At 39.3% G+C, this 22,419-nt stretch overlaps 1 protein-coding gene across 1 annotated transcript in view; it reads left to right on the top strand.

The window, feature by feature from the left end:
* LOC126237039 (uncharacterized) overlaps positions 1–22,419 on the top strand; it is a 190,110-nt gene that overhangs the window by 53,549 nt on the left and 114,142 nt on the right. Inside the window, exons 3-6 of the mRNA XM_049946800.1 lie at positions 655–867; positions 2,413–2,722; positions 5,079–5,229; positions 21,681–22,047. Of these exons, the coding sequence (XP_049802757.1) occupies positions 655–867; positions 2,413–2,722; positions 5,079–5,229; positions 21,681–22,047 (1,041 nt within the window). The remainder of the gene's footprint in view (positions 1–654; positions 868–2,412; positions 2,723–5,078; positions 5,230–21,680; positions 22,048–22,419) is intronic.

The raw sequence follows: 22,419 nt of genomic DNA on the forward strand, positions 1-22,419 counted from the left end.
CACTTTCTCAGCCACAACTGAGAAACATTGTGAGGTGGCATATTGGTGAAGGCATTGGACTCTCTTTCAAGAAGTGTGTGGTTCTTGTCATCATCTGGCTGATTTGTTTTTTGTGTGGTTTAAATCACTTACGGAAATGGCAGGAAGCAAATGGTAGGAAGTTCCTTTCTATAAATCCCTGGTTTGTGTGTTCCCCATTTGTGTCCAATTGAGCAAGTGTTTCATCTTGAACCAGGTTTCAATGGAACATTGAACACTAACCTTTCTCCCTTCTTTTAAGAGCATCCAGTTTTAAGGCATTGGTAACAAATAACAGCCTCTCAAGAAGAGTTACGGTTTGCTCATTGCAATAGCAAGCAAGAATTTTTTCCAGTTTGTAAAACACACACTTGCCTAATATTGATGTATTTGCAGGTATCCCATATGATCCATACTATGTCCTCCTTTATCACCCTAACATTGAAGGCGATAGAATTTTTGCAGGGCATATGGTGCCTATAATCTCAGATTATTGATGCACATCATCTTCATTGAAAGTAAAGAAAAAAGTACTTCTCTCATAAATTCATAAATAATATTCATATTAGGTGTGTGCTATGTACATTATTTATTTTACTAACAGCTGAGTTAAATTTTTTGTGTCACCAACTCCAGGAACATCAGAGAGATGCAGCCGCATCAAATGTGAACAGAGGTCTCGTGGTACCAAGTTGTATGCTAGTAGCATGGAAAATATGCCCGGATGTTCATTTGATTCCTTAAAAGATATTAGTGCAAGAATCTCACATACTCATAGCAAGAAAGTAATTAAGCATGCTTTGCGTCAGCAAGCTAGAAGGCGCAGGAAGAACACTACAATCAATGCAGGTAATGCCATAATAGTGTAGAAATTTCTTGATTAATTTCGTAAGACAGGAAGCAAAATAGCCTCTTATTCAGATTCCCCACTATTGCAATGTATTTCTCTTTATGTCGACTGTTATCTATGGGCATTACTGTGAATTCCCTGAACTTTTTTTTCACAACTGCTGTCATTGTTACTTTGTTGTTAATAATGTGTAGCTTCAGTTTGCAAATATTTTGCAGAATGCCACGTTTCTTTGTGAAACATTCTTTGAACTCGCATCACATTGCAGTGGCAATAGTTCCCTTTAAAGGTGCTGTCATAAACATGCTGACGTAGATGTGTGCTAGTGTTGTGAATTCTTGGTATTCTGTGAAAATTCTCTGATTCCGTGTTCCTCCCTGTTTGTAGATTGCTTTACCCTTTATCCTAGATTATGAGAAATCTGTAAAAGATCGTAACTGCTACTGCACTGAAAAAATTCAGTTATGTTTGAAAATTATAGTATTTTGCAATTCCTCGTTGCCAGTAACAAATAAATGACAGCTTATGTGTTTCATCATGGCCTGTGTATGTTTCATTAATGGGTGCATGCAGATTTATGTACACCACAATAGCACTTTTGAATTTCTAGGTCTTCAGAAGGACAGAAAGATATATTGCTCTCTTTAGGATTGGTGGTGGTTGTTGTCATTCCTTTCTTTCTTTCTTTTTTTCATTCGTTCTTCTTTCTCGTGTAATCTACCTTTTTATGACCAAACCAAAACTCCATAAAATTATCAGTTTGTCTGCATTGACAGTAGATTTGTTAAGTAGCAAATCATTCACCAATAAATTAGCCGCAGCTTGCAGTTTCAGAAGGATACAGTGGAAGGAAAGCAGAGTAAAAACAAATGTTGCAGCATAATCACGATACACAATGAACACAGGACAACAGATAATGTCAGTGTTTCTGGTTGTAGTGAGAAAAGGCAGAGTGGAGCTGGAATGCTTGTTCGTATGATTACAGCAACTGGCAGTTGGATACCATAGTTCAGACACATTTAATGTATCAGTTATCCTGGTGTAGCATTGGAGCTTTTTACATTCAGTAAAGTGGAATTTTTAAAATTTAGATTCCAGAATCTGATGGTTGACATGGTTGGAGTGGTGTATAGCTTTTTGATCTGTCTTTTATGCTGTACTTGAGAATCACTTGTCACAGATGATTCACTTTTGGGCACAAAATCATTCACATGGGCAACCATCATCTTACACTCACTGCAAGCAGTCTCTTTCACAATAGAAGCATTAATTAGCATTAAGTAGCTGTATGACGTCCTTAACTGTGTGCACATTGTATCTTTAATATACCTGTATGTGTTACATGTTTTTGAAGTTCTATGTGTCTTCATTAGTTTCTGTTAAATTGGAAATATAGAGTTTATGGTAAAGAGAAGCAGCTACAGCTGTTACTGCATTTTTTTATTGAGTTTATAAAATGGAAATTATCATTTTATTCTCACTACATTATATTACATTTGTGATTACATACTTAAGTACTGACTCATTTCATATTTTCTTTTTAGCAAAAGGCAATTGCATAGCCTCCAAACCTTCAACAATGCGTGAAGTCTTGGCCTCTATACCTGGATTTAGTATAAAACCAAGAAAAAGGTCAAATAAGAAACTTTCTGCAGCTGCACAGTTGGAACAAACTAAGGAAGGCTGTATTGATCTTGAAACACCAGATTCTATCCTTGTTAATACCAATTTGAGGGCTCTTTTGAATAAGCATACATTTTCTAGTTTACCTCCACTGTATCAGCGCAAGCTTGTTCAACTTCTCCCAGATGTTGACAGAGCTAGCATATCTACACAATCTGATAATTCATTAAGGTAGGTAAAGTTTGCCATCAGTATTTTATGTAACAAGTGTCGTACTTGAATAAATGGTTCACAGAGTTTTTTCCATGTCAGGCTTATATTCAAGGCTTATGTTCAGTCCTGAGCTTTTGATGACTTCTCTATCGCCATTGTCAGGAGATTGTAGTAAGCTATTAGGTACCTTGTTAAGCGGCCTGCTGAAATCTTCTGACGATGACTAGCTGAAGTTGTCAAAAGCTTGAGACTGAATACAAATCTGATGTGGCAAGCACTCTGTGAGGCATTTATTCAAGAATGTTGCCGTGGAAAAGTAAGTTGTCAGGTGGCGTATTGTTATTTAGATATAATACTGTACATTCTTCTAATGATAATATTTTTGGCGCAATGTTCTATTCCAAAAAGTCCTTGATGTTTGTAAAAATAAGGAAAATAACATATTTAATTAGAGTAGTGTACATGTATGTCAGATGTGTGTTCTGACCATTATTTATTGTGGACAAAATGGTAATTAGTCAAGCCGTGATAAAATTTAACAACAGTAATACAAAAATTATAAGAGGTTTGGTAAATACACGTAAAATTAAATAAATGCATTGTCCACAATTTGTGTTTACAGTAGCTTTCAAAAATATTTTCAAGGAAAGGAGAGAGGACTCAGGAAATGAATAATAAGTAACTAATTTGGACCATGCTATAAATATGAGATACATGAATTCATGGTTTGGGCTTTCCTTACAGATTATGTGTCAATCTCATAATAAAGAACATGAATTCATGATTTGGGCTTTCCTTACAGATATGAATTCATAGTTTGGGCTTTCCTTACAGATATGAATTCATAGTTTGGGCTTTTCTTACAGATATGAATTCATGGTTTGGGCTTTCCTTACAGATTATGTATCAATCTCATAATAAAGAAACAGCAATAATAAAAGAATGAAATGCACAATGGGTGGGATATTAACAGAATGTGTATTATGCATTTATTTGTGTGTGTGTGTGTGTGTGTGTGTGTGAGAGAGAGAGAGAGAGAGAGAGAGAGAGAGGGGGGGGGGGGGGGATGTCATTTTTGGGGAAATTGAAAAATAACTTTATGTATCTTGCTAAAGTAATACAGCTGATGAACATGGTGGAAGGCCTGTCAAACTCTTATTAAGAAAGGTTAATGTATCGTGTGTAGAATAACATTTATGCCTTTGAACAAAATTGCTACATTAAATGACTACAATGAAACCAAAATATGAGTGTCCATTAAGAGTGAAACAAAATAAATGGGATGGTAGTGAAGGAGAAAACTGAGACGGGGAGGTGGGGGTGGGGGTTTGTTGACGATTTAAGGAAAATATTGACTACATCAAAACATAACAAGCTGTAACTATGTCAAAAGTTTTCAACTCTGACATAACTGAGGAGCCACAATAAAATCTGTTATGAGTTTCTCCTCTGGATGTTCTTTTTTTTTCCTTAAGCACATGGTTCCAAGGAAGTAGGAGTGATGAGGGAGATAGTTGCAGAACATGAAATCCTTGGCAGAGGTATTAAAAACATTTGGTGTGTGAAGTCATAATTAACTGAAAGAGTATTGACAAAGTGTGAGATTAATGGAAATAACAATCACATTGTGTAAATACATAGGAAGAATGTAAAATAAGACAATTCGCATATGAATGCATGCCATTAGTCTTACAAATGTGTTAACATTGGAATTAATGTGAGTTGCATTTCTTATGTTGTTGTGGCAATATAAACAGAAAACTACTCAGGAACTAAAGTGGAACACATAAAAATAGAGTGTATTTAGCAAATTGATGAACAGTCAGAAATTGGGAAGTGATCTAAGTGTTTTCAAAAATACGATTCCTTTAGTCACTAAAAAATAAAGAGCTTGAGGAAATGCAGTGGTCCTCTTAATTCTGCCCGCTACTCGTTTACTGAGAAATAAACTCCTGGTTCAGAAAAACAGTGGGTTGGATCTTGGCATGTTTGTTCCTAATGAGTAGTAGAAAATTTTTTAAATGTTACAAGTTTGTAGCAGAATTGTTTCATTAAAATAGACTGTAATATTGTGTTACGGGTTTCATGTGTAACTCCTCTCTCTCTCTCTCTCTCTCTCTCACACACACACACACACACACACACACACACACACACACACACACACACACATTTTCTTAAAATTAACATCACCATTTAATTCACGATTGCTTTTTGGTATAGTAACTTTCAACATTCAGATTTAAATATAGAGCATTTACAACTATGTAGCTAGCTATACTTTCAATTTGATACAGTCATTACAAATAAATGTAAAAATGTGAGCTGTAATGTGGCATTTAAAATACCGTATAAAATTGTTTTCTTTCCACAGATTGAATTCTTCTGGTTTAAATAATGAATTTTTTGCTCGAGCATGTCTTGAGTGGCGAGAAAGGTTAGCTGAAGGTGAATTTACTCCAGAGAACCAACAAAGACTGAAAGCAGAAGCGGAGAAAGAAATGAGCCGTCTCGATCCGTGGAAGGTTAGTTATTCAGACTGAACAATTTGTAGTTATATATTTATCCACTCTTAATGCTGCTCTGGGATGATCATTGATTTCAACACGACCAGCAATGCAAGGACATGATCTCAAACAAATATTGTATGAGAGTATCAAACTGTGGAAAGTCCAGGATGGAATAGCAAAACTTCTCTAACCATTTTCCAGATCCCACTCGAGCACCACTCATGCTTCCTGTTCTACCACTGCATCCACTAGCCCAGGCTGTTCCACAAGTGCCCCAGAGAGGAGGAGTGCTCGCTGTAGTGGCTTGGGGTCTGTGTAATGGGGGTGAGGGGGGTAGCAAAGCCACTGTGCTCAGGCCGCAACTCGTACAACAACCCATGGCAGTGGCAGCTGTGATCAGTTGCGGAAGTCCTGTGCCTCAATTGGAGGATATAGTTCTATATATTGAGGGGAGGGGTGGACGTCCACAGTGCCTTGCCTGCCATAAAGTATTTAATTCTGCCAAGGAGTACAACATATGGTGTCATTATACACGTCTTCACGCAGTGCATTACGAGTAGATAGAAGGCGAAGCATGCAAAGAGCTAGTAGCCAGGCTTAAGAACAACATACCAGGAGGTGTAAGTTCAAAAAAGCATTCTTAGGACAGAAGTTATAGAAATGTGCAGCAGAGTTCATGTACTGTAATGTGTTTATACTTTTCTGTTGAATGACAGTGAAGAAAATGGAACTGAAATACAGTTTGAGCAAGGTACAGAGTTGCTCACATTATAGCTATGAGTGGCAAGCTGATTTCCACGGGACCTTTCATAAAATAATGCATGTTAGCGGTTGCAGAACATTTGTTTCCAACGGAGCTGTGGTCATTTGAAGGGGTTTGCCTTTCAAAGCAAACAGTGTCTCGTTGAAACCAGGGCGTGACAACGAATTTAGTGTAACAGCTCAGGAGAAAATCCAAGAGCTTTGTTGCATTTATGCTAGCACTTGACAAAAGTACAGATATATGTGACTATGCTAATCTTCCAATATTTGTGGTTGGTGTCAGTATAGAGCTGCAAGTAATGGAGAAGCTTATGGATGTGGTACAGCGAGATTACACAGCAACAGGACTTGATGTTTTTGAAGCTGTTGTGAATTGGTGGACAACATGAATTTGCTTTGGGATAAGTCCCATTCTGTAGCCACAGATGGTGCTCCATAAATGATCAAGCATCGTCAAGGTTTCGCTTCTCATTTAAAACATAAACGCAAGAATGAATTCAAGAAAAAATATTTTGGCTGCTCATTGTTTCATTCGCCAAAAGACACCACATTCTCAACTAGTGGATCTAGATGATATGATGAAAGTTGTAAAATGTGCGATTTTTATATGATGTCACATTATAAGTAGCCTCCATTTCAAAGAACTCCTGAAAGATATGAAGTACAGTGTGTATACGACCCGGGACAACCGGGAGATCCGGGAAAAACACGGGAATTTTTTCATCCGGGAGAAAACCGGGAAAAACCCGGGATATTTTTAGAATTTCGGGAATTTTTCATTGTTCTACTTTACAGTTAAATATTTGTAATTTTGACTGGTAAGAACCGAATCTCTAACAAAGGATATTACTGTATCCCGCTACTGCAGAATAATACTTCAACAATAAAACATAAACGAGAGAAAAAAATGAAAATAACTTTAATTGCATAGGAAAAGCGCCATATACAACGACGACACACAGTGCTCATGAAGCGTCTGCCAATTGAAAATGTGTCAAAGGGTTTAGGAAGACTATTCAGTGCTTCATAACAACAAATTGCCTCCAATGAGCGTGAAGTCACAACTGTTTACATTGGATCCGTTTTAGAGTTACGAGCGGGCTCGTGCACAGCACACTTGAGTCACGTTTCAGTAGTAGATTCTCCCGCATCTGGCTACAGGAATGTGGCTGTTGGCTATGCAAGCAGTAGCAGCAAGCAGCTAGATGCTACCGGGAAAAAGGGGGCGCCAGATTCATGTTCTTGAGGGAAAAAACTTGTTTCACAAAGCGCCTAGCATCCAGCGCACGTTTGTCTATCGATTATTCATATGATTTTGAAATGCTTCCCTGTTGGTTTTTGAACATTTTTGAACACATTTTAAGTTGATTTCTGACTGAATCATAAGTTGACTTTTGAAAGTCATGCATTGTGTATTTGATGTCTCTGTCGGAAGAATCCTCGTCGCATCTAGAAATAAACTTTTGCAGACAAAAGGGGACGGGGCTATACGAGCTGAGGGAGTAAAGCCGAACGGATGAATGCCAATCGCTGTCTGATTATGTGGTTAATTTGGTTTGCGAATGATCACCATTGTTATAATTACTAGCGAAATCCATAGATTCTAACTACCAGAATGAAAATAAACGACTGACAGGAATAACAGGTGAGAAAGATAGCCTATTATCTCCTCGGTGTATCCAAGAAAATGAAATTTTGACAGATCGCTACACTAGTAAGGACCAGTAGTACAGTCCCCGGCTAGCAGCCGATAAGTTCTGTTCTGGAAATAACACGGAAAACGTTGTTCGAACACGTAATAACGCCTAACCGGAAAATAATCGCGGGATAACTAAACATGTGATTCTGGTAGGGTTAGTGAAGTTGATCGACGAACAAATGTTGACAGTGGCACCAATAGCTACAAAATTGGTGATGACAAGATTGTTAGAACGAGGAAGGAGAAGAAACGGGGTCATCACACAAATTACGGAAGAATAAGACGATTTTAAATTTATATAAAAATTTCGTAATACTACTTTTCGATCTCGCTTGAGAAGCTAGTGCGTATGAATGAAATGTGAAACTATTTCCTAACATAAAACTTTTTGCTTGTAGTAGGCCTAATAGGCATTTAATATTGGTACTTCGTGAATTATATTCTGTCGTGTTATAAAAATAACCATTTGTGCCAAAACAGTCTCGTTTATTTGGTGTGTTACAAAACTGCTGCCATATTAGAAAGGCCTATTTTGTTTTATCTAGCAGACAGTGACAAAATAGACGTAATCAGAACGAGAAACCACACCAGTCTTGGGTATTATTTGTATTAACAGCTTTTTCAGTATTAGATAACGACATTTCAATTTTTCATGTAGCAAATCGTTTGATGAACTTTGATGAGGTAATAGATTCTTTTGCAGAAAGGAAAGCACGCCATGTAAAGCTGTAGCAAGATTAGAGAGAAAAAAATGCTAGGAGCTAAGGTTTGAAGAAATGTGTAATTTCTTGCTTATCTCTTGTCAGTACTGGTTTTATATATCCTGTATTTAATTTTGTGTCTCACAAAAGTTATTAGCCAATAGGCAATAAAGATTTCAGAATTTCAGAAGAGTTGTTGTTCTCTCGATTACAAGTAATCCCACCCCCTATTAATTGCGAGATTGACTGATGACCATAGCTGTTAAGTCCCATAGTGCTCAGAGCCAATTGCAAGATTTTTTTTTAAGAGGGGCAGGCTGTCAAACCGGCCGATTGGGAGCAGGAGAGGCACCACAGGACATTTCAATTTCCACTCTCCTGAATATAGTTTGGACGTGCGGTAGAAAAATGCTTTATGAAGAGGCGTGGCACTGCACTTTGGCATACATAAGACCAAATAATGTCTTACATTTCCTCGAATACATATGTTTTATGTTTCAGACTTTTCAGAAAGATGTGCGCAACAAGATGAACATATTTTGAAAATTCGATTTTTTTTTGTATTGACCCGCTTCGCAAATGTCGTAGATCCAGGGCTGATGCGCAGAGCAGTCTGAGTAATAGTGGGTAGTCTCCACGTGACCCATGCTTACATTTAGTGGTTCAAATGGCTCTGAGCACTATTCGACTTAACTTCTGAGGTCATCAGTCGCCTAGAACTTAGAACTAATTAAACCTAACTAACCTAAGGACATCACGCACATCCATGCCCGAGGCAGGATTCGAACCTGCGACCGTAGCGGTCACTTGGCTCCAGACTGCAGTGCCTAGAACCGCATGGCCACTCCGGCCAGCTTACATTTAGTGATTTTGCTGTTTCTCCTTCGCTTACTCTCACGTCAAATGAAAACAAAATGGATATCTGTGGCTGGGAGCTATCAGGTGAATTAAAACACATTCACATAATTACGGAAGGCTGAAATATGGCATTAGTTTCAGATTTTATTTTATTTCCACCTTTCCATCTTTATGCCATAATAAAGAACCAAACATGATATAATACGGTACTGGTGCTCCAAGAAAATTTACGTCCCGAAAACCACACTGAGAAGCTTAATATCAGGTTGAGGTCTACTTCATTGGGAATCTGGACATACGAATGTGCCCTTTAGGTATGCACTTTAAATGTGCACATTTTAATATGGTTCACGAAATTCCGATGCTCTTGCAGTATCCTCTGATGTCTTGTGTGTTTTATACCATAATGTATGACCTTTTAATATTTTACATGTACATACATACAGGCTTCCTACGTCGTCATAGCTACCCAAGCGCGGTGTCACCTGTTATCTGCGCTCTCTGGCAACTGCTGAAACGAACCTATTTCTAACAGGTGGCGGGAAAATATTGCGAATAGTGGTTTGAAAAGCATTACTTTCAAAGTAAATGTCCTTTTACCTAAGTTGAACTATGTGCAAGAATGTACCATGAATTTATTAAACACAGAACGTTTGACTCTCATTTAAAAATCAACTCTTTGATGACAAGCCATTTAGAAGAATTTCAAACCCTGAAGATCAGACATTTATGTCATTATTAAAAATTTAACCGGCACATTTGTGTGATATTTCTTAAAGTGTAACACACGCAAAAAAGATCAACAGTATATGCGAAAGCTTAGCTTCTCCTGCACCTTGAGACCAATATTATATGTGAAAGCTGTGCTTTCCTTGTAGCAACACTATGTATATTAATTTAAACTATTAACTTTCCCTGTTTGTGTGTTCGTGCTACTTAACAGTGGTGTTGCTGTTGGCTGACTACATCACGTGTCCTATGCTCTGAATATCCGCTGTCATCGGCTTGCGAGATCACGTTGCATGAGCTACGAACGACTTACAAAAGGGCATCGAAATCTCGATTTCAATGATTCGGAAAATAACATGCGGTGTTTGGTGGAATTCCAATGTATACTTTCGTAATACGAAAATATGCAGCGAAATTATGCAGCGCACATGTTGCTGCACATCAAAGATATTTTCAGAACGTGTCTTTTTCCCTGAGTTTCGTTTTCTAAAGCGCTGGGAAATTTTACGCCCGTGTATAAAACCATAACCATTCAAAGGATTGATAAGGAAAAATATACTATCACCTGAGAGAATGTGTATTTTTAACCGGGAAATCCGGGAATTTTTTTTCCTTGTCCACGTATACACCCTGAAGTATGGGACATACCTTACCACAGCACAGTTCCTTGGCTTAGTCAGGGAAAAGTTCTTGATGTTTTCTTTACCATTCATGAGGAAATACCTCTTTTTCTCAAAATGAAAGGAGAAGAAACACACTGTCTGAAAGATTTAAAATGGACATCAGAACTCGAGCATTCGTAGCTGACATAAAAATGCATGTGAATTATTTAAATCGCTCAGGGCAAAGAGCAGCATTAGTAGACATGCAAGACCTAATCGGAGCATTCATGGAAAAGTTATGCTTGTTTGAGAAGCAGATAGGTGACGGAATTTTAACGTTCTTCAGTTGTCTGGCTTCTTTAAAACTACCAGAAGGTACCAGTTTTGGCGATTATCAAGCCAAGATAAAGCAGCTCATCATGTTCTTGAAACATGATTCCGACAGTTCAGCATTTTTAAAGTAGAAATGAAGTTCTTCAGCAGTCTCGGTTTCACCTGATGATTTACTGTTTGCACTCCAGTTGGAAGTTACTGGTTAGCAAAATTCAATTTTGATGAAAGACAGATACTACAACATGCTTACATGCTTAATTTGTCACAGTAGTATCCTTCTTACAGCAAAAAACAGGAAAAGTACCACAAAAATACCCCACACATCACGTGCTTGTTTGAATCTATGAATAATTGTGGGCAGCTTTTCTCAACAATGGAAAAAATAAAAACCAAGGTACGATCTTTTCTTTAGGATGCGACACTGAAGGCCATTCTCCACATTAACGCTGCGACACTTTGCTGTCGATATGGCAAAAATGTATAATTTCAGACACCCAATAAACATATACAATTTCTTTTAAAACAAAACAGTTATTTCTCATTTATTTCCTTAACTTCCTGTATTCCCGAGGTAGTCATGTCACTGCATCATAGCTGCTGATGTTGGCGATCATGTAAGGTGCTGCAGGTTGATCAAAAGGCATGCCGTGCCACCTGTCATGCCATGTGTCACCGACCCATTTGATTGTTCACAGCCGGCCGCGGTGGTCTCGCGGTTCTAGGCGCGCAGTCCGGAACCGTGCGACTGCTATGGTCGCAGGTTCGAATCCTGCCTCGGGCATGGATGTGTGTGATGTCCTTAGGTTAGTTAGGTTTAAGTAGTTCTAAGTTCTAGGGGACTAATGACCACAGCAGTTGAGTCCCATAGTGCTCAGAGCCATTTGAACCATTTGATTGTTCACAGTGAGTGACAGTGCTCTGTGGAGCAGGGAGCGCTCCGCAACTCAGCATGGAGCTCATGAGCTGGAACAGCCTGTACTAGCCTGTTCCACTTCTCTGTTTCTCTCCTATCCTCTCTCCCATTTTCGCTCCCTTTCTCCCGCCTCTCCAGCAGCCAATACCACGGGGCACCTGCTCTGCAACTAGCAGCTCTGTCCTGTCCCCATCATGTCCCTGCAGGCTCTCACAGGCAGTACAATACCTTCCTCCATCCCTACCCTGCTATCCTTTCTTCTCCCCCCCCCCCCCATGCCTCCTCCTTATCCCCACAACCTATCTCATATTACTGCTCATTTCAGATGCAGTTAAGAGTCCACAGTTGGACAACAGCAGCTGGAGACAGCAGCTGTGTGTGAGAGCTGTGCTTGTGTGTATGTATATATGCTTTCTGTTTCCGAAGAAGGCGTTTTGGCCAAAAGCTTAAATGTTCAGTAGTCTTTTCAGTGTGCTTGTCTGCACTCAACGCCTCCTCTATGTTTATGAACGTTATTGTATGTTAGCATTCGTGACAACAGATTTCATGTAGGGGAAAAACAGCCTCTTTCATTGTGCAACATTTGCAACTTCATATTGGGCTAACAAAATCTCTACTCCAGGAATGTTGTTCTACTGTAATTGTATGATTTGGGTTTCTGGTCCAATCTTTTAACCCATATTAGTTGTATTTCTGTTATGTATAAGTGTCAGTCAAAAAGTTTCCATGTGAAGGCCATACAGTAAAAAATTGGTAAGCCAGTCAGGCAAAATTGCCGTGAGCATTGAGACAATCATCCAATTGACCCACCATGTTGAAGGTACTCATTTTGTAAAACACTGTGCCCTGCTGCATGAAGAAACCCAACACTGCCTGCTGCACATCCTCATCTGACAGGAAACATTGACACATTAAGGCCTAATTCAAGAGACCGAAGGCATGATAATTCCATGGGAAGAGATCAAGACTATAGGGCAGGTGCTTGAGTGAGTGTCTCCACTTCTGCATTGCAACATTTGTGGTATGGGAACTTGCATCACCATGGAGCAGCAGCACCTAGCACGGAACTTGACATAATGTCCCATAAACATTCTTAATTCTCTGATAGATGTCTGCTGGTGTTTGTCTCTCAGCAGTCAAGAAAAGAAAAACAGCAAGTTGTTCCTGTTTGGGCCCATTGGGTAATATCTTTGCTATAGTTCACATTTACTGCATGCACATTTGAAAGATGAGTGCCTACATGTTGCGGCTTACATACGCACATTGGACTCACACTGCATTGCATATACACTACAGCTACGCCTGCAGATGGAAACTGTTTGATCTCCCTTTATTTTATCCCCTACGATAAATAACATACTGTAGTCTCATAAAGAACTTATGCCAAGTAAAATGACGACATCTTCATATTTTCCCTCAGTTTGCCATGAATAAAGTGAAACAGTGATATGTGGAATGCAGTTTGCAAATACTGCCCCAGTTGAAAAATCCACTGTTACATATAGGAAAGAGAATATGTTGAATGTGTATAGAGAGACATTTCTTCATTGTGTAATATATCTGCTTGACATAGCTCTAAGAGCTTGTGATCACAAAGAAAAGTTGTGTGCAGTCTGATTAAAATTACTTGACAATTGACTTCTGTCACGTGCTGCTACAGTGTTGCCACATCAACTACTGGCTACCACTTAGTTATAGGTGACACAGAAACGTGGCAGGTCACTTCACAAATGATGTTAATGTGTAACGCAGAGCAATGTTTGAAGTGGCTGTCCCAAGGTGTGAGATATATGTGAAATGCCCTATAGACAGCTGATTTTAAGTGACCTAATCACAACCTCATGATGTGCAATATATCCAAGAGAACAGTGGTCAACAATATGCGGCATCAGTGAAATCTTAATCACATTGTCCATGGTGATTAAACCTAGGCTCTGCGAGCAAACTCAAAATTCAGTTTCAACGCTAAAAGCAAACTAATCTGTCATTGGTTACCTGTAACTATAAGAGCTGTCGCCTTACCAACCGATGAGCTTTCCTCATTGGCATGTGGTTGCAGATTATAGGTGACACAAGCAGATTCCAGACGAGAAAAGTGACAGGAAGAAACGTAAGAGCAAATATAATAGTCGCTATGATAATGAAAATGATGGCAAAGAATTACAAATAGAATAAATTACATTTTAAACAATTAATAGAAAAAATATCAATGAACTCTTGATTAGAGGTAGAAATAAAAAAAGAAATTTGGGGCTTATGACGAAATTCAAAGCTGTGACCTCTTACATATTGGGTTAATATGATAATCAATGACGATCCAGTCACAACGATGAACTGCAACATTCTAAAATTCGGCTTTATGAATGTTGTGAGAAGCTTTCCAATGCAAGCCGATCTCTGTGATTCTGTAATTACAATAACTGTGTCTGTGACGTTGAATTGCATCTTGGCTTTGGTTAGAGGTGTGAATGCCGTGGGTGTATTTTATTTCCATTATTTTGTGTGTGTGTGTGTGTGTGTGTGTGTGTGTGTGTGTGTGTGTGTGTGTGTGTGTGTGTGTGTGTTGTTTCTGGTTCTGGTGTGTTATCAAATGTGATGAAATATGAAATAAAAGGACCAGACCTATGATTCAGGATCCAAACACATCAAGAAAGAAAGTCAGACAAGGAATTCAAAGTCAACTGATAATTGTTGTGGCAGTTTGGCAACGGCAAACAGTATCGGTGTGATGTCGAGTGCTCCGATTGCAGGAAACCAGTTCCAGCACATGTAGTGTCAACTATCAAGTAATTTTAATCAGACTATAGTATATGATTATAACGAATGAAAGAAATTGAAGAAAACACACATCTTTCAAATGTGGTCTTTGGTGTTTAGTTAGAAGAGATCATTAATCTTTTTTTAACATATTGGTTTATTTGTTTGCATCATAGAGTAAAGGGAACTTCTCTTTAGTTTTCTCTGTCCAGTAACAACTCTTCTGCTTCAGAAACCATAGTTGCAGCCGTCGTATCCTCGGATATATTGCACATCATAAGGTTGTGGTTAGGTTAGGACAGGTTTACATACAGAGTTAAAGAATGCATCATCTGCTACAGTTCATTCATTGATCACTTAAAATCTGCTGTCAAAAGAGCATATCACATTTCTGTTGCATCTCAGAATGGCCACTTTCAACATTGCTCTGTGTTATACATTAACACCATTTGTGAAGTGACCTACCGTGTTTCTGTGTTGCCTATAACCGAGTGGTAGCCAGCAGCTGATGTGGTAACACTGTAGTGGCATTTGGTGGACTTCGATTGTCAAGTAATTTTAATCAGACTGTACACAACTTTCCTTTGTTTCCACAAGCTCTCAGAGGTGTTATGATAAGAAATATAATTGTGTGATAATTCATTTAAGAAGTTTCATGTGACCGCTGAAATGTTTATATATTTGTTAACAATGTTAGAAAATTACAAGGAGACAGGTGAAACCAGAGTAATCATGCTTAGAAGTCCGAATGAAAATGCCCATGGCCACCATGGATTTCTGAGAACAACTTGGAAACAAAGGAAGAACATTCTTTACAATAGTTAGATGAGGTCACTTGCAGTGGCTGCTTTGTCGTGAGGTAACCAATGTGCAAGTGGTACAGAGAGGATAGGGGCTTTTGAAATGTAGTTTTTAATTATAGTGCAACTTTGTATAAAACATTCTTCAGGCTTCCTGCCAAGTCAGTTGAGGGAACTGACATGGAAAGAAGTCCAAGAGAGTTTGATACAATAGTGCTGTCGCAAAATAATTAGTTCTCATAATCCAAGTGTACTCATTAGTCAACATCATATAGTAGCACTGTCTTGTGCCAACTTTAAGAATTTCAGTTACTTATTCTTAGGCAAAAATGCAAGTGTTGTTTTAGGTGCACAAAGGAATAACTGCCGTCAAGTAGAGTGGAAATGATAACTTGTTTACTCTGGATAATTGCAAGAATGGATAACAGTACAGTTTATGGTACAGCTCCGATGTGAGTTTCAGGGAAAACTAACACTGTCAAATAACTCATGGAAGGTCTGTCATGAAACCCTAGCACAGGGAGGCATAACCCAAATTCGAGGTCGGCTCTCCCTGAAGCCATTGCTGGAACAACATGTTTCAGTGGCGGCGACATTATAGTGTCAACAATGTTTCATGGTATTAATCCATTTGTAACAAATGTTTGGTCATTTTGTTTAAAAATCCACCTCAAATCATTAAGACGCACAACTAATGGTTGCCTTTCCTTTGGAGAGTGATATTAAAAACTCATAATAACATACATTCTTACATGGTTAGAAGTATGCTTGAATGACTAGAATAGACAAAGAATGGAAAGAACTTGCCTGTACCTCATGGATCTTAATGCAATCTATGTGATCACCTTGATCGTGTGTACTGTGTGAATTCTCTGTCATTTACACAGGTAGCTGTGGGAATGAGAGCAGACAGTCTGATACCTAATGACTTTTGAGATTTGTAGCCACCTATACTCAAGAATATCAGTAAAAGAAGAATGCATAAAATAAGCAGGATTGGTGTGTAGCGTGCAGAAATACACAGTAAAAAACAATTAGCACTAGCTTCGGAACCATTGCTCTTTTTTCTAGTAAGAGTACACACACACACACACACACACACAAATGTACATGCTCTTGATAGCAGTGAGACTGATTATCGATTATCAAAAGCAGTTGCCTGAGTAAATGGAGGTGTGGTAGACCTTTCACCAGATGACTTAGCAGCTGGACAACTATATGAAAAGAGTTCAGAGAGTAGAGCGTATAGGAGATAGAGGGAAGAAGGAACAAAGGGAGTAGAAGAAATGAAAGTGATGGTGAAGAGAGGGATGGGGAGGGGAGTGTGTAAGGGAGAGTGGTGGAAAAATGCAGGGCAGGACGTGGGGCATGGGAGGGGTGGAGGGAGAGAGAGAGAGAGAGAGAGAGAGAGAGAGAGAGAGAGAGAGAGAGAGAGAAGGAATATCTAAATGCCCTGTGTAGTGAAGCAACTGTTGAAGTCATTAGTGTTGGGGTGTGCAACATGTTTGGCAACTGAATGGTCAAGTTTAAGGTTTGCCACAGTTTGGCGGTGGCCTTTCATGTGAGTGGACAGTTAGTTGCTTGTCATGCTCACATATGATGCTGTACAGTAATTGCAATGTATCTGATATGTAGCATGGCTGCTTTCATACGTGGTTCTGACTTTTATTGTGTAGGAGATCTCTGTGACTGGGCTGCAGTAGGAGATGGCAGGTGGATGTATGGGATAGGTCTTGCATTTTGTCCAGCCACAAGACAGTTGGGCGCAGTACTGGGAACAGTATTGGAGTGGGGATGGACAAGTATATTCTGTAGGTTTGGTGGGCGACGAAACGTTACTTTGGGTGATGTGGATAGGATTTTGCGTAGGACATCCCTCATCTTAAGGCACGACAAAATGGAGTCAAAGCCCTGGTGAAGGGTGTGATTGAGCTTTTCAAGGCCAGGGTGATACTGGGGGATTAGGAGTGGTGGTCGGTGGCTGGTTAACTGGGTTACTGGTGTCAGATGATGAGATAGCACAGGAGATCTGTTTATGGATGAACAGGCTAGAATATTTTCTGCCAGTGAAAGCTCTGGTGAGATTATCCATATATTTCAACAACTCCTGCTTTCGACTGCAGGTGCGGTGTGCATGGGTGACAAGACTGTATGGAAGAGACTTTTTGACATTGAACGGGTGACAGCTGTCGAAGGGGAGGTACTCTTGGCGGTCAGTGTGACTGACGTGTGAGGTGTTGGTTAACTGCAAATGGCTTTTTCTCTGTAGGTCTTCTTAGATTTTTATGTTTAATTGCCAGAATGCCAATCTAAAGGTCTGGGCTTTGATGCCTTATCAGTCCTGCTGTTTTTATATGTCACTTACCACTTTCTTTCATCTCTGGCAATAATTGCTGATGTGGAAAAAATGCCAAGTTGTACCATGGTCCAGAGTTCACATTAAACGGTAGGTCTCCCTACAGTGGGCTGGGTGTCATTTCAAAATTCATAGGAAGGCAAGTGCATATCACCTCCCAGTATGACCATGGCTTGTAAAGCATTGTGGTGCTCAAACCAACCTTTGAGTTGATGACAGTTTTGCCCCCCCCCCTCCCCCCCCCCCCCCCCAACTTCACATAGCTGTGAGAGTATCGAATATCAATTTCTTGTTCGGTATGGGAATCTATAAGAATTTTGTGAATAGCATTTGTGAATTAATGAGTACATGTGTGTGTAATGTTGTAAAATTTCAGTATAAAATATAAGTGGCTCGAAACAGCATATCCAGACACTCCGAGATGATGATGGCATTGAAACAGAGGATGACACGCGTAAAGCTGAAATACTAAACACCTTTTTCCAAAGCTGTTTCACAGAGGAAGACCGCACTGCAGTTCCTTCTCTAAATCCTCGCACAGACGAAAAAATGGCTGACATCGAAATAAGTGTCCAAGGAATAGAAAAGCAACTGGAATCACTCAACAGAGGAAAGTCCACTGGACCTGACGGGATACCAATTCGATTCTACACAGAGTACGCGAAAGAACTTGCCCCCCTTCTAACAGCCGTGTACCGCAAGTCTCTAGAGGAACGGAGGGTTCCAAATGATTGGAAAAGAGCACAGGTAGTCCCAGTCTTCAAGAAGGGTCGTCGAGCAGATGCGCAAAACTATAGACCTATATCTCTGACGTCGATCTGTTGTAGAATTTTAGAACATGTTTTTTGCTCGAGTATCATGTCGTTTTTGGAAACCCAGAATCTACTATGTAGGAATCAACATGGATTCCGGAAACAGCGATCGTGTGAGACCCAACTCGCGTTATTTGTTCATGAGACCCAGAAAATATTAGATACAGGCTCCCAGGTAGATGCTATTTTTCTTGACTTCCGGAAGGCGTTCGATACAGTTCCGCACTGTCGCCTGATAAACAAAGTAAGAGCCTACGGAATATCAGACCAGCTGTGTGGCTGGATTGAAGATTTTTTAGCAAACAGAACACAGCATGTTGTTATCAATGGAGAGACGTCTACAGACGTTAAAGTAACCTCTGGCGTGCCACAGGGGAGTGTTATGGGACCATTGCTTTTCACAATATATATAAATGACCTAGTAGATAGTGTCGGAAGTTCCATGCGGCTTTTCGCGGATGATGCTGTAGTATACAGAGAAGTTGCAGCATTAGAAAATTGTAGCGAAATGCAGGAAGATCTGCAGCGGATAGGCACTTGGTCCAGGGAGTGGCAACTGTCCCTTAACATAGACAAATGTAATGTATTGCAAATACATAGAAAGAAGGATCCTTTATTGTATGATTATATGATAGCGGAACAAACACTGGTAGCAGTTACTTCTGTAAAATATCTGGGAGTATGCGTGCGGAACGATTTGAAGTGGAATGATCATATAAAATTAATTGTTGGTAAGGCGGGTAGCAGGTTGAGATTCATTGGGAGAGTGCTTAGAAAATGTAGTCCAGCAACAAAGGAGGTGGCTTACAAAACACTCGTTCGACCTATACTTGAGTATTGCTCATCAGTGTGGGATCCGTACCAGATCGGGTTGACGGAGGAGATAGAGAAGATCCAAAGAAGAGCGGCGCGTTTCGTCACAGGGTTATTTGGTAACCGTGATAGCGTTACGGAGATGTTTAATAAACTCAAGTGGCAGACTCTGCAAGAGAGGCGCTCTGCATCGCGGTGTAGCTTGCTCGCCAGGTTTCGAGAGGATGCGTTTCTGGATGAGGTATCGAGTATATTGCTTCCCCCTACTTATACCTCCCGAGGAGATCACGAATGTAAAATTAGAGAGATTAGAGCGCGCACGGAGGCTTTCAGACAGTCGTTCTTCCCGCGAACCATACGCGACTGGAACAGGAAAGGGAGGTAATGACAGTGGCACGTAAAGTGCCCTCCGCCACACACCGTTGGGTGGCTTGCGGAGTATGAATGTAGATGTAGATGTAGATATGTATCATACATTCTGAAGTGCAAAGCATATTGGAAATGATTTGTGTTTGACTGCAGGTATTTCCTTATTACTGAAAACTCTTTTCTTTCATCTGCACACAGTTTTACAAATTTGTAGAAGTATTTTGTCTAACTACTAAAAAAGCAGAAGAAAGAAAAAGCTATGAGATAGATTATGTTTAATTTATTAGCAGCATCCCAAGATTTATGACAGTAATGGCTGCAGCACATAAAGCCCCCTTATGTATTTGTACATATTCATTTCATAAATGATCACTTAACTTACAGCAATAACATGAGTGAAGGATTTCATTGCATCTGATGCACAGGTTGCTATCCCAGGAAATCATGTGCCTACAACCATTCTGTGTTGTGCATCCAATAATTATAGAGAACCACATGTAACAATTGTTAAGTAATAATAAGTCATTCTGTTTGAACACTATTTATTTAGCTCTGAGCAATTACAATTGGCTGTAATTAGTCTTACTCAGTTAAATAATGCACTTTCCACTTAGCCACGTATATCAGCGTGTTTCATTATGGTTTTGTTTGGAAAATATTAATTATTCTGTTGCTTCACACAGCTGTAAGTCTTCTTTTGATATCCAAGGTTTGACTTCTTTCAATATCCAAGGTTTTAAACAATGTTACCTACAAAGAAATTCATTTTCCATGTACCACAAATAGCTGCCAGACACCTATCACTCAGCAGACTTCAACTTGACAAAACCTAAGGATTCTTCACAATTTTCACAAAAATACTATCCATGAACTCTGTTATCTCCACGGCTCGAAACGTATACCACTTTTAAACTATTCCTTTTTCAAAATTGACTTTTAACTGGGTTGGGGTACAACCATCACATTTAATCTCTTGTCACCAACTCTAGGCATGCATTAACATCTAGAACTTTCCGGTGTATCAGTAATATCACAACTTGCAGAAATGAGCTGCTAATATCCATAGTTATAGTGGGATGCACATGAGAAGGGAGCAGTGTGACATATTCTGTGCAGGGAGAGAGACAGAGAACACTTTTCAGTGGTGCCAGTGTGCTCTCTGTCTTAGTCCCATGTCTCACAGTGGAGCTGCAGCCTACACTGGTAACTGGTAATGCAGTGTATCTGCTTCTGACTCTGCCTGTCAGAAATTTTGTGGCCAGAAAACTATCTTTGTAATTTTTTATATAATACTTGTGTTTGCTCTATGCCATCTGTAATGAATGCTATACTGGCTGAGTAACTACACCATACTCAAACTAAAAAGAAAATCAGTGCTAAATGTCTACATGCATCCCGATGCACTTTCTATAGGCAGACGGAGTAGAAAGATGCTATTTGCTGGAGTAACATGTGTTACACTGCTCCTTCTTAAGTGTGCACCACTATAGTAAGGTTATCAGTAACTCTTACGAGTAGCAAACAGTAAAAATAACACATTTATTATTTATTTTAAAGTAATAAAAACTTTTTTGTTTAAATAAGTAAATTTATTTATAAATTCCACTTTGTCCCAAAATAACTTTATTTGAATTTTGCACTATGACATTTCAGATCCTGGTGACCCACCTTCAGATACTTCTTTTCTTTTGAATCTACAGGTGTCTTTTTATGTGGTTATTTGCACCAGTGTAGCAATGTCAACATATTTTTTAACCTGTAGTGTTTAATTTGTGTAAGCTAAGAGTTAATTAGGTTACATTAAATCAATTTGTATGTTTTTAGAATTAGTGTGCATTGCTATGTCGGTACCAGAAAAACACACACAAAAAACATGTGGAAGCTGTTGTTCATACATAAATTTTCTGTGGTAAAATTTTACCTTCTTTTTGTAATTCCTCATGTTACTACTTTTTGCTACAGCTTAAACACTTTGAACCTATTTGGGGTGAAAAGCAAGATGTGAGATCGGAAAATATACCTCTTATGCTTCCGAGTCCAGTAAGACCACCATTGAAAACAACTATAAAGCTAAGGCCATCAACATCAGTTGGTGGAGGACGTCACAGTAAACCTGTACAGACGTGTGCAAGGCGATTAAGAACAGTTGGTGCAGTTACGAGAGCAATTGCAAGCTACAGGGAAGAGGTGGATAGTGCTGTAGCTTGTAAAGTAGCAGATTTGGCAGTAACCAGTAGCACAGAGAAGAGGGGCCTCGAAAGTCCGGAATGCTACTCTCAACGGACCTCAAAGAAGTTGAGAGCCTCGAGTCCACAGGAGTCAAAGAGTGGTAGGTGTTTTTCTTTTGTTACAACAGTTTTCCAGCAAGTAACTATGGCTGTCTCTCCAGTTCTCTGTTTATGTTACAATATTAAGCACTGTGATGATAAGGGTCCACATGCAATTCACTGCATGCCAAGAGAAATTAAGAAAGTTTGGAAGCAAATCTCACTTCGTCTTCTGCATCCATAAACTATTGCTGTGATGGAATATTGTAATGGTGGTTTCACTGTATGGTTGATTAGTGGTGAATGTTTAATGAAGTTGTGTTTTGTTTTTACTGGTTTTTGTTTCATTATATTTGTGATTTGGCATATCATTTTGTATGATTTGGTAAGGGCATGTAGTAACTGAATACTTCAACAGTACCAGTTTCTCTACT

Source organism: Schistocerca nitens, chromosome 2 (assembly GCF_023898315.1).
Source record: "Schistocerca nitens isolate TAMUIC-IGC-003100 chromosome 2, iqSchNite1.1, whole genome shotgun sequence".
Taxonomy (NCBI): domain Eukaryota; kingdom Metazoa; phylum Arthropoda; class Insecta; order Orthoptera; family Acrididae; genus Schistocerca; species Schistocerca nitens.